We start from the raw sequence: 12,483 nt of genomic DNA on the forward strand, positions 1-12,483 counted from the left end.
CTATTCCTGGGCCTTCAGGAAATGAGGCAAAATACTTAGCGTGGAACCAGACTCTCCCAGGGTCAAACTCGGTTCCAGGGCAGAGAAAACACCTAGAGACAAAGCTGTAAGGGACTGTCTCTTCAAGGAGCACATGCTCACGCTGACATGGATACCATCTTGGTTTTCAGCCTGATTATTACATCCTATGATGCCAACAAGAAAGGTAAGTGCTTCTCTAGCTTAATATCCTGGAAAATCCAAAGAGAGGCCTAGAAAATGTTTGGAGTCTATTCCAACAGATAGAGGTATAGACAATCATCAGTAGGCAATGCTTTCCAGTCATCCAAACTATCTCCTGGCAGGACTGAAACTTTTTCACCCCAGAGAGACAGCTGTCTGTTTCATGGTGAGAAGTCTTCAGAGAATGTGATGACTTATATCTTGTTTATACAACTAACATTCAGAGTCCTTTCCCTATTAGATGGCTTTCTTCCCTGGAGGATGCTATCACAGTTCCAGTATTATCATCACCTAAACCCCAAGTTTATAGCCCTTCATAAGATGCTGTCTTCCTTTTTAAGGTATTACATCCAAATACACGGGGATGCTCTCGGGAGGGGAGAGCTAAGAAATGCGTGGTGTGGAGGTGAAATGGCACCATTTTCTACTCTTTGATAACTGTTAATTTAAAACATGATTTTTCAAAGTGTCCTAAACATTTCATCTCTGTAATTAGCTCACCAAAGGTAAGGCCACACACTGTAAGGTGCAGCAATGACAAATTTAGCAAGTGAAAAAAACTCACAACACCCTGTGACTTATGTGCCAAAAAAGCATGAAAAACTATGACCTATGGTTCCATGAAAAGCTGGAAAGATACCTTGTCCAAGGTTATATTTAATAAATTTTCAAAAAGTTTTAAAAGAAGAAGACAGATGGAACAGGAAAGAGAAGAGATAATAATCAGTGTTTGAAGGAAAAGGTTGGTTAGTCTTTCATTGACCTGATTTCTATTTCACTCTTCCCCCCCTAAGGATAATAGATTGGTACTCAGTTTTCTTTATACTAGTATAACTGCTCCTTGCCTATACTTTAAAGTCCTCTGGGGGGATTTTATTTTTTTTTAGTTTATTGGTTTTTATTTTTTAATTTAATCTTTATTATATTTGAGAGGAATTTTTATCTTGCCAATTGCAAGTTTTATGAGAAGAAACTGCATTCTTTTGTATCTCCCTTTCCAGCACCTGGAATTCTAAGCAGTGAATAGCCAGAAAATCCTGACCTTTTTCTCCCCCCCACCCCCTACCCCAGGACCCAGAGGTAGCAGTTGCCAAGTGGAAGAGCTCCCTGGGCTCTTCCCAAAGGATGTGAGAAGCATCAGGGGTATGCTAATGCCAGGTAAGGAATGGGCTCTCCCTTCCTCAGAAAAATTACTTTGCCATTCCAGAATATTTTTACTCCTAAAAGATGCCTCTCTCCCCCATTTCTAGCCTAGATCTCAAATACCCTAAAGATATGTATCCCCTCAAGAGGCTTTCTGGAAACCAATTTTTGAATTAACTGTTATTACCTAAGGCATGGCTATAAAATCATAAAAGGGAGTGAAGAATGAGGAGGAGGCAGCACTCAACATTAGAGAAGATGACCTATGAGCATTTCTCTGGGCTGAATCTACTGCAGTCACCTATACTCGTGGGACCCATGGAGGAAGGAAGAAAGGCAGGGCATGTATGTTAAGTACCATAAGCATGTGCTGAGGAATAAATGAACTAAAAAGAGAAAAAGTACAGCAGTGGAGTTTAACAAGTCAGTAAAGTGGCTTAGCCATTCAGATTAAGAACCAGCTTCCTTTTTTCTCTCTGGCTTTCTCTCTCCAGAAGCTCAGGAAGAAGCCAACAGATCCACCTTCATCCAAAATCTGACTGTGGCTACCCTGCAATGTCTTGGCTCTGGGAGCAAAGTGAGACTCAGCCTTGTACATTCAGAGAAAAGGCTAAAGGTCAAGCATACTCTAAAGAACCTGAGAGTCATCACTGCTCCTCACAGGAACAGCACTGCCTTCCCCAGCTGTCACCTAACTCTCACATCCAAGTCTCAGACTGCATCCTTTCTAACGGGCAAAGGTGAGGTTGGAAAATGAGATGGAGGTACTCATGACTTCTATCTACTTCACAGCCCTAAGTTCAGGTAGAGCTTAGTAGCAGCTAACGCCTGAAGGAAATGGATTATCCTCTCCATGGGCAAATCTGTGTCCTCTCTGAGACTCAGTTTTCTAACCTCTTAGGGCCCCTCTGGTCCTGACATGCTGCAATTTTTATAGAATCTCCATCTTCTGATGGGTCTTCCTTTCACAATGGTTGTTTGAATTTGATTTATTTTGAATGCACATAGTAAAATATTCAAACCACACAGACCTACAATTAAAAGTAAATCTCCCTTGTACTCCCACTCTCTCAATCCTCCATTTCTCTATCCCTGAGGGAACCACTATTAACCACTTAATGAATTTTCTTCCAGAGATACTCTAAGCATGTATGGATATATATTTTTTAAATCCATAAATGGTAGCATACCATACATGCTAGTCAATACCTTGCCTTTTTCCATATCAATCTGTATAAATTTTTCTCATTCCTTGTAACGGTTGTATAGTATTACACTTTATGGCTATACTATCACCAGTTCCCTATTGATGGATAATTTGCATGTTTCCAGTCTTTGGTAAAATACAAACAATGCTGCAAGCAATGATCTTATACATTCATCTTTGTGTACCTGCAATTTATCAATAGAATAAATTCCAAGAAGCAGGAGTGCTGCATGGAAAAGTTTGATAGATACTGCTAAATTGCCCCCCACAGGGCTGTTCCGTTTTGCACTCCCACCCACACTGAGGATGCCTATTCCCCCAGAGCAGCTGAGCAATGGCTCTTGGCCTCAGCCTTAAGTTTCCTCACTTCTGCCCTCCCACCCATTCTTTCTGTCAAGCAGTTTGGGATCAATAAGTTGGTATTGGTGGTTCCCCCTTACATACAAGCAATTCCCTAGATGTGACTGCTGCACTGCTGGAAAAATAAAACTTGACACTTATAGAGAAACTGGGGGTTCCCGAGTAGAATAATGGGGGAAAACTTTTAAAATCACAATCTGTTTAGAGACTAGAGACTGGGAAATAAGTGGATAGGTTCTTGGGATATGGCCCAGGTAGAGTAAATTATATATCCTCACATGACATGGGTGTTTTCACTCCTTTACTATAGTTTCTAAAAGTTCACATAGTCATCATCTTTGGGTGAAAAAATCTCTTAAAAACTGAAAAGCCTCTGGAAGTATTGAAGGGCTTTCAGTCACTCCATGTTAATGTAAATTAATTCGACCAGATTGTTCTCCTCCTAACCTGAGACACCTCCCCTTGAGTCAATGGCAGGTGTGATGGGTAATAGCAAACTTGAGTCATTTGGGAGCCTAGAGCAATCTGTACAGGGTGAATCTTTCTTGGATGTAGTGCCATGCAGTACATGGACCCATAAGTTGAGTCAATTGGACCCAGCAATTAAGGACACTAACTCTTAGAGATTTTGGATGAGGAAAACTGGGAGATTAAGTAGTAGGAGAGATGCCAAAGATCAATCTGACCTAATTCAACAATTTGCTTTGGGCTAGCCTAGAACCCAGGGAAGGAGGAAGAGTTTAAGCCAGTGATTTTCAACCAGTATGCCACAAGAATTTTTAAAACATGCAATACCTGATTATTTAGTCTGGGGCACTGACCTCTTTTCCCTTAGAGTGCAGAATTTTTAAAAAAAATGATAACAATCAACCTAACAACAGCAGTCTGCTGAAAATGAATCAACATTATATCTATATTTTGTCAGATTGACAAAGATTATATTTACTGGTGTGCTGCAAATTTTAGTAATTAGTTTATGTGTGCCATGAGATGAAAAAGGTTGAAAATTGCTGTTTTAAGCTAATACCCTAACAGGGGTATCCAACCCTGTGCCTCTCTGGGCCACGCTGGAAGAGGAAGAGCTGTCTTGGGCCACACATTAACCACACAAACACTAATGACAGTTGATGAGCAAAAAAAGGCTTTTAAGTAAATTTACGATTTTGTGTTGGGCCACATTCATAGCCATATTGGGCCCCATGCAGCCCGCAAGCCGGGGGTTGGGCACCCGGTATTTGAGCTATGCAAGGAGATTAAATGGATGTAGGGTTAGTTTGGGGACCTAATCATCAGTCAGGATACGTTTCTATGGAACGGTGATAAGTTGCAAACAACCAGTTTATGAATGGACTTTTGAAACATTGCCCCATTTATAAGTTTGAAACTGCCTATCCTGAATTTAAACTTACACTGAGTACCAAGACGTGAAAGACTCCACGTAGGGCAGAAATAAACATTAGGCAAATGGTCAAATTTATAAGGTCCTAAAAGAGATGCCCATAGAGGTGACATGAGTCTACACAGGAAGCTGTCCCAGAAACAGAAGACAGTTCATGGAAATGGTCCCAGGGCAATGTAGGATTTGAAATTGTAGGGATGAAAATGTACTGCAACACAGTTAGTCATCAGATGTGGGTCAACATGTAACGTAGAAAAATGTAAGATGGAGCCTATTTGTTACTGTTTATGAGATTTGGCCAAGGAAAAGATCCTCTCTCATAAATATTCTGATATTTTCTTCTGGTGAAAGAGGACTCAGGGTCTTCCTATGGTCTCTTTACCCCATGTGAAACTGTGGGAATAGGAGAAATACTAAGCAAATGTTTATTCTGATAGTTATGATCACCTTTAACAAGTTACCTAATTTCTCCAGTGCTCAGTTTCTGTAACAACAAATGAGGGATTTGACTTGATGGTCTAATTTCTGCATATGTAAAGCGGAAGTCTAGATCTGAAGCACAAACCCAATAGCAATATACAAGGCTTCTCAAATCGCTCTTTCAACCTTCTAATATTAATACAGAATAATCTCTAAAAGAGACTCCTATTTAAAGTAACTTATTTTGCAATAAAACAAAGCATCATCTCCTAAATTATCCATTTGATAAATTTGGATTTTTGTATATCTTCTCCAAGTAGGGCGTTCTTGCTCAAATATTCTTAGAGAAAAGCTAGTATTGCAATTCCATCATCACCAGCACTTACAAATGTGCTCCGCCTTAGCGCTCATTTACCTAGCAGATGGGATCTAAAGGAGACGGACTGCCGACATGGATGGACACTAATTCAGAAACTATGCAGAAATGAAAATACACTGACAGATAAAGCCTATTAAAGTGGACTTTGAAACAGGAGCCCCCAGGACGTAGAGAGACATGTCATAGGGAAACACCATTATCCCTGTTGAGGGCCCAGTCCTACTTAGAGGATCTCTAGGCTTTTCCTCTTCTAATCATATACTCAGTCTGCACACCTGCTTTCTCATTTTTATTTGTTTCTCATCTTCACATCACCCCTGTGAAATAAACAGGCCAAGAATTATTTCACTATAACCATCTTACAGACAAGGAGACCAAAACTCAGAGGACTGATGTGACTTGTCCCAAGTGAGATTTGCTTATCCTCATCTCATCTGTCTCACAAACACGTAAATTGTCACTTCGGAGAACTGAGTGCCGCTATGCTGAAAACACTTCACATAACTTCCTTGTTGTTGTTGTTTTTCTTTTGAACCTGCGGCTCTTTGTCTCTGCCTGTCTTTACCAACACTGTCTTCACGATTAAACTGAAATCAAGGATGACTTCTTACCCTGTCATTTCATGTTTAGGGCCTGGTGCTGTGGCCACTGGCCTCTGAAGTAAAGAACTGTCGTTTTCACATGGACTTAATCAAGACATGGGAGAGTAATTTGGAAATGTCAAGTAGGACTTACAGACTTTAATTTAATAAACAAGAGACCATTAAAAATGGAATAGGAACCACTGTCTGAATTGGATTAGGTCAATTCTGGAGGCAATTGGCATTAGTTCCAGCCTACAGCCGGAATCTGCCTGCATCTCCTCGCTTCCACAGCTGGTTTGAATCACCATCCTCTATCATTTGGATTTAAGCAATAGCCTCCTAACAGGTGACTCTGCTGCCGCCCTTGTCCCTCTACACTGTAGGGCCTACAGTCTATTTCAGTGACCATTTAAAACCAAAGAGATTCATCCGCAAAACCTTGTAATGGATCCCCATTTCCATCAGAATAAAAACCAAAGTCCTAAACTAGCTTACAAGGCCCTCAGCAATGTGGGCCCATTTCCTTTAGGTCCTCACCTCCTACTCCTCTCCCCATGCGTACTCCTCTCCACTCCCACTCGCCTCCATGCTCTTCCTCTGAAACTGTAACATGCCAGCCATTCTCTGCCTCGGGGCCTTTACTCTAGCTGTCAATCTGCCTAGGTCACTACAGCAGGTCCTTGAACAATGTTTTTTCATTCAACATGATTTCATTGTAACATTGATAAGAAAAATATTTATTTCCACTGGGGCCACTGTGTGGAGTTTGCATGTTCTTCCCATGTCTGCATGGATTTTCCTCTGTACTCTCGTTTCCTTGCACATCCCAAAGATGTGCACATTAGGTGAAGTGGTGTGTCTACATTGCTCTGGTTTGAGTGTGAGTGTGTGTGAGTGTGCCCTGCAATGGAAGACCTTCCTGTACAAGATGGGGTTGGCCCCCATCTTGTACCCTGAATTGCTGGTATAGATTCTGGCCACCCTCGACTCTGAACTGGAATAAGCAGGTTAGAAAAGAATTATCCTTCTTGTTTTTATTAATCTTTATTAAATGTAGGTATAGCTCACATTTGTTTCAATGTTTAATATTAGAAATGTCTAGGGTCTTTAGAAATTGGTGATCTTTTTATGACTGGGAATATGCTGTAGGAACTTAATTCTTGTTTACATCAAGTAGCCTATTGTAAAACTGGTTTTATTACATGTCATTTTGCCTTAAAGTCACAGTTTCCAAGAACCTATCAACATTAATGAGGACTTACTATACTTTCCCAGGCATCTGCTTTGCTGTTCCCCTCACCTCCTTCAAGTCTTGGCTCAGTCCTCACCTTCTCAATAAAACCAGCCTATATTGCATGTTGGCAAAACACTGCCCACCCACACTCCCCAGACTGCCCCCTTACCTTCCTCTACTTTTATTTATTTTTTTTTAGAAGCACCTGTTTCCTTCTAACATGCCATAAAATTGACTGTACTTAGTGTTGTCTGCTATCCACTGCTGTGCCCTCAGCCCTCCCTCCTCTGTACTTGTTCCCTTGCTAGCATGTATGCAACTGATACATCCAAAGTCCTGGAGCAGTCCCTGGCACATAACAGATATTCATTTTTAATTATTTGCTGAAGGAATGAAATTGAGGAGTTCATGAAGCTGGGAGGTCTTTCCTTCTTCTCCCAGCTCACCCTGCTTTCCCCAGTCCCTTCTCGAAGTCATTCACTTAGACTCCACCAGACAGACTTGCAGCAGTCATTAAAGCAAGTTATTATATTTCATGTTCTTCCTTGGACTTTGTAGCCACCTTTTTTGAAAACAGAAACTTTGAACAGAGTTACGCCCTCCATCCTTATTATTATTATGGCCTTAAGAATGATAGGCAAACAAGGTATGGCCTTCTCCTCCATTCTGATCTTACATTAGTCAAAGGCCTCATGGGAATTTTAATCCCTATCTCTTACTAGTATCTCTGTCCTCATTTACTCTTGGCATTATTTGATGGTCACACCCTAAACCTATGGACAGATCAGTGGGGCCACAATTAGAAGCTTAGTATCACCTGGGTAGAGCTAGGGGTTTTTGTCAGGTAAAATCAAGGGCAGAATAAAGTGTTCTCAGTTGACTTTTCATTTTTTATTTTTTGTTTTATAGCTTTTTTACCAGGGATCTCCCAATGTAAGGTCTATCCAGCGATGAGGCCTTCGTCAGAGACTTTTCCCACCACTACCACCTCCGTAACTCCAGGGAACAAAGGAGAGAAAACTACAAGTATCGATGATTTTTCTAGCTCTTTGACACAAGGTACAGAATAAGTAGGGGTGAGACAAGAACAGGAAGAAAAGCACTTTTAGCCCCAACAATAGTCTGGGTCTCCTAGGATTTTCCTGGAAGTTGAGAAGCTACACAAAGTTTACATTAGAAAATCACTCTATTTCTTATGGAAAGAGATTAGTTTCTCTATACAGAAGGTCCCAGAAATGTTTGTAGTTTCACACCGCAGTCAGGTGCTGTGTTAACTACATTTCGGTCAACAATGGGCCTACCGCATGAACAGTAGTTGTCCCACAGGAGTCCAATGGAGCTGAGAAATTCCTACCATCACATGGTAACGTCAGAGCGCAATGCATTACTCACACGTTTGTGATGCTGGCGTAAACAATCCCAGGGCACTGCCCGTTGCATGAACGCACGGCACAGACAATTATGTACAGTACGTAATACTTGACAGCGATAGTAAATGACTCTTACTGCTTCATGTATTTACTATACTATACTTTTTATCATTAGAGTGTACGCTTCCTGCTTATTAAAAAACAGTAAAACAGCTTGCTATAAAACAGTATGCCATGTTAACCCAGCAGCCATCTCGTACACCCCGTTTTTACTGTGTCTCTTGATTGCATCCTCTCCTCTTGTGCTTGATTTAATCTCATATTGCTTTGCAAATTTTGTGGAGACTGAGTGTGCAGTGTTTACAAAGCCTACAGTGGCACACAGTACTGTCCTGGGCCTTCACACTCACTCACCCCTCACTCACTGACTCACCCAGAGCAACGCCCAGTCCTGCAAGCCCCACTCACGGCAAGTGCCCCATACAGGCGTACCATGTCTTTTTCAGGTGTGCTATTTTTTACCTTTTACATTGTATTTTTACTGTGCCTTTTCTATGTTTAGATATGTTTTTAATTTTTATTTATTGATCTTAAATATAAATAAAACCATATTTATATTTAATTATGAGAAACGGAAGGATGGAGAAAGAGACATCAGTATGTTGTTCTGCTTATTTATGCACTTATTGGTTGACTCTTGCATGGGCCCTGACTAGGGATCAAACCCCTAACCTTGGCGTATCAGGACAATGCTCTAACCAAATGAGTTACCCAGCCAGGGTCTAGATATGTTTAGGTGCACAAATACCAATGTGTAACAACTGCCTACAGTATTCAGTACAGTAACGTGCTGTACAGGTTTGCAGCCTAAGAACGATATGCTATACAATATAGCCCAGGTGTCTAGTAGGCTATAGCATCTAGGTCACAGTGAGTGCACATTATCATTTCCACACAATGACAAAATTGCCTAATGTTGCATTTCTCAGAACGTATCCCCGTGGTTAAAAGGCACATAACTGCATTAATAATGCTTTACCTCCAAACAAGTGAGGTCATCTTGTAGCCAAATGTGGGGACAGAATAAAATGTATTCATGTGGTTGGCAATTCCAGCCATTGCATGTGTAAACCACATTCACATGCCAATCATTACAGTGATGACAACAACCAAGTGCATGTTTCGTCTGCACTATCTTTAGAAACAGCCTTCCCTAAATTGGCCAGGACTCAAATTCTAAGTCCTGGATGTAACTCAGTTTGGGTTACATCCAGTTACTACCAGGGGAAAAATAAATACGAGATTATTAATAACAGGATGTGTATAAACCATTTGCCCCCAAATTTGGCTTATGACCCAGAAGCAATGCCAACTCACCTTTGTTCCTCCTATGGCCCACTGAAACTGCGAGGCCCATAGAAGGGCGATTTTCTAGGTAGAGACCCGACAGGGCCACTGGCATAAGATGAGTTTAGAATTCGTTGTGCACCCCCACCCCTTTTCCTCCTTCAAGAGGTGTGCAAGAATCGGTCCTATGGATCATGGAAAATCCCAAATCGCAGGGAAGGTGACTCACTGGAAAGAGGCTGCCAAGGAGATTAGAGCTGAGCCCATGATGCCCACCCCACCCCTGACTCTGAGTCTAAACTGGAAATCCAGCCTCTGAGTCAAGCTGGACCCTTTCAGAGCAGAGGGTGGATCTCTTTCCTCTCTCAAATTCTTTTTCCCTCTCCTACTGCTGCTCTCTCTCTTTCTAGACACAGACGAGGACCTAGAGAAGAGGCGGAAATGGAGCACTGTGGTCAAACTTCTGATTGCTGTCACTCTGTTGCTCAGTGCAATCGCCATTACAGTGTTTGTCATTTTTGAAGTCCCATGTCCTGTAAGTCTGCTGATGTATTGGGTCCTTGGGCTTGATCTATATAAATCTCCTTTTCCAGAGGCAGGTTGGCATAGTAACAAAAACATAGACTTTGGAGTTTGGACAGACCTGCAACTCACACTCACAAGCTGAGTGGCTTTGAGAAAGTTGCTTGATTTGTCCAACCTCAATTGCCTCATCTTTAAAATGGGACAATGATAGTTGCCTCTTATGGTGGTTATGAAGGTTAATGGAGATCCTGTGTGACAGGTGCCTAGCACACAGGAGGCCCTTTCTAAATGCAAGTTCCTCTGCTGTACTTACACATTCTCTGGGGAGGATAGAGTCAATAGGACAGAATATTTTCTTTAGAAGACACGGTTGTATTTGAATGTCTTGACATGAGGTTTGGAAGACAACCAAATACATACCAGCCCCCTGTGGTTAATACCAGTCACTTTCTCCCTTCAGAGTCAATGCCTGAGAGCCAGAGAGCTATGCCAGTGCCCACGCTTATGGAGAAAGCAAAGGGAGGGAGGCCAACAACCTGAGGCAGCTGAATCCCAGCCTGCCTCTCAGCCGGAGAAGGAAAGTGTTCTCTGTGTGGTTTGTGTCATTTGCCTGGAGAAAATGGGGCTGACATTTAAGTGCTGGGGGACAGGGAGCGGATTATGAAGCAAATGTGGGTGATTCTTTTATATGTAAGGCAATAGGCAGGTATCTACTTGTACTGTTGTGTTCTTAACATCAGCCCAGTCATAACACAGGTGGAACTTACTGAAAATACAGATTTCTGGGCTCCAGATATAATCAATCAGAATACCTGGGACCAGGAACCTTGTTTTTAAGATTTTTAACACACTCCCTAGGTAGAGGTGAATTTACTGTAAAAATTAATGAAGCTTAAGCTTCAGGACCATGGGACCTTATATTCAATTTTGTATTTTTAAAATTTGTATTCTTTTCTTAAAAAAAAAAAAGGCCCTCTAAAATTGTAAGTGCTCCAGAGCCCACACTTAGGCGTCCATCCCTGTCCCTAAGTAACTCTTACACACACTGAAGTTTAGGAGCCACCGCACTTGAACACAATCTGGTACTTGGCAAAGCAGCATCTTTTCTCCCTACCCTTGGATTTCCTGATGGGATTCTAAAGCCATATTGCCCTTTGGTGTCTAAAACAGACACTACTCCACTGGTTGAGCACAGCTGCTTTACATCCAGTTTCCCCAGGCATAGTGGACTCAACCTTTGAATGCCAGAAATTGATGGGTGCCTTCTCTACAATGTCTATAAAATCCACTAAGGCAAAGAGACAAGGTCTCCAGTGCTTTTTAAATTAGAGAAGGTGTCCACTTTTGTAGAATTGCAGCGTTGAGATGGGTCTAATATTAGAGTGTCTAGGATGGTACACATGCTGCCACCCTTTAATTCTTTTTTTTAAAAGATTTTATTTATTTTTTAGAGAAAGGGGGAGGGAGAAAGAGAGGGAGAAAAACATCAATGTGTGGCTGCCTCTCACACGCCCCCTACTGGGGACCTGGTCTGCAGCCCAGGCGTATGTCCTGACTGGGAATTGAACCAGCGATGCTTTGCTTCACAGTCCTGAACTCAATCCACTGAGCCACACTAGCCAGGGCTGCCACCCTTTAATTCTGTGTCAGCTGCATATAACAACAATCAAGCACAGTACAACTAGTAGATGAATAAGTTCTGGAGATCTAAAGCATAGCATAGTGGCTAAGCCAATAATACTTTATTATATACAGATCTGAAATGTTCTCACCCCCAAAAAGAAATGATAATTACGTGCCATGATAGAAGTGTTAGCTAAAGCTACAATAGTCATCATATTACAGTATATAAAGGTATGAAATCAACACACTGTAACTGAACTTACACAATGTTATATGTCAATTATATCTCTATTTTTTAAAAATCAAGCATAGCACTCTTTCCATCCAGGAGTGACATCAGAATCTTTCTTACCATAGTGCTTCAGGTACCCAATGCCAACTTATTTGCATCTCTGGTCTAGGACAGTATTTTTCATAATCCCTTTTTCTCTGATATTGGATGATATGCTCATGTAAATTAGTATGATTTTATCATAAGGTGTGTTTTTAGTTCTTTACTCCAATCTACATTGTCATTTCTATTGAACATTTGGAAGAACAGGCCTAAAGGGGACCATAAAGTTTAGTTCAGAATTAGAGGTAACCATGAAGCAGCAACTCTGAATTTTTCCAACAAAATAAGCTGCTATCCAATAAAGAAATTAATAGAAATAGTAATTATAAGCAATTT

At 41.3% G+C, this 12,483-nt stretch overlaps 2 protein-coding genes across 8 annotated transcripts in view; one reads left to right on the forward strand and one right to left on the reverse strand.

The window, feature by feature from the left end:
- ACACA (acetyl-CoA carboxylase alpha) overlaps positions 1–12,483 on the reverse strand; it is a 266,878-nt gene that overhangs the window by 237,947 nt on the left and 16,448 nt on the right. The gene's annotated exons all lie outside the window — the stretch shown is intronic.
- C9H17orf78 (chromosome 9 C17orf78 homolog) overlaps positions 1–12,483 on the forward strand; it is a 21,884-nt gene continuing 9,401 nt past the window's right edge. For 3 of the 7 annotated variants that reach the window (XR_008425077.2, XR_011650402.1, XM_045182153.3), the window contains exons 1-5: positions 8–205; positions 1,294–1,380; positions 1,860–2,105; positions 7,858–8,007; positions 10,076–10,200. Coding sequence is in view for 5 of the 7 variants with exons in the window: in XM_045182153.3 (XP_045038088.2) it covers positions 148–205; positions 1,294–1,380; positions 1,860–2,105; positions 7,858–8,007; positions 10,076–10,200 (666 nt within the window). In the remaining 2 variants the exon portion in view is untranslated. Of the gene's footprint in view, positions 206–1,293; positions 1,381–1,859; positions 2,106–7,857; positions 8,008–10,075; positions 10,201–10,650; positions 11,099–12,483 lie in introns of those variants that run through there. The other 4 variants (XM_053910477.2, XM_053910478.2, XM_053910479.2 and 1 more) reach the window with 4 other exon arrangements.

The sequence above is a fragment of the Desmodus rotundus genome, chromosome 9 (assembly GCF_022682495.2).
Source record: "Desmodus rotundus isolate HL8 chromosome 9, HLdesRot8A.1, whole genome shotgun sequence".
Taxonomy (NCBI): Eukaryota; Metazoa; Chordata; class Mammalia; order Chiroptera; family Phyllostomidae; genus Desmodus; species Desmodus rotundus.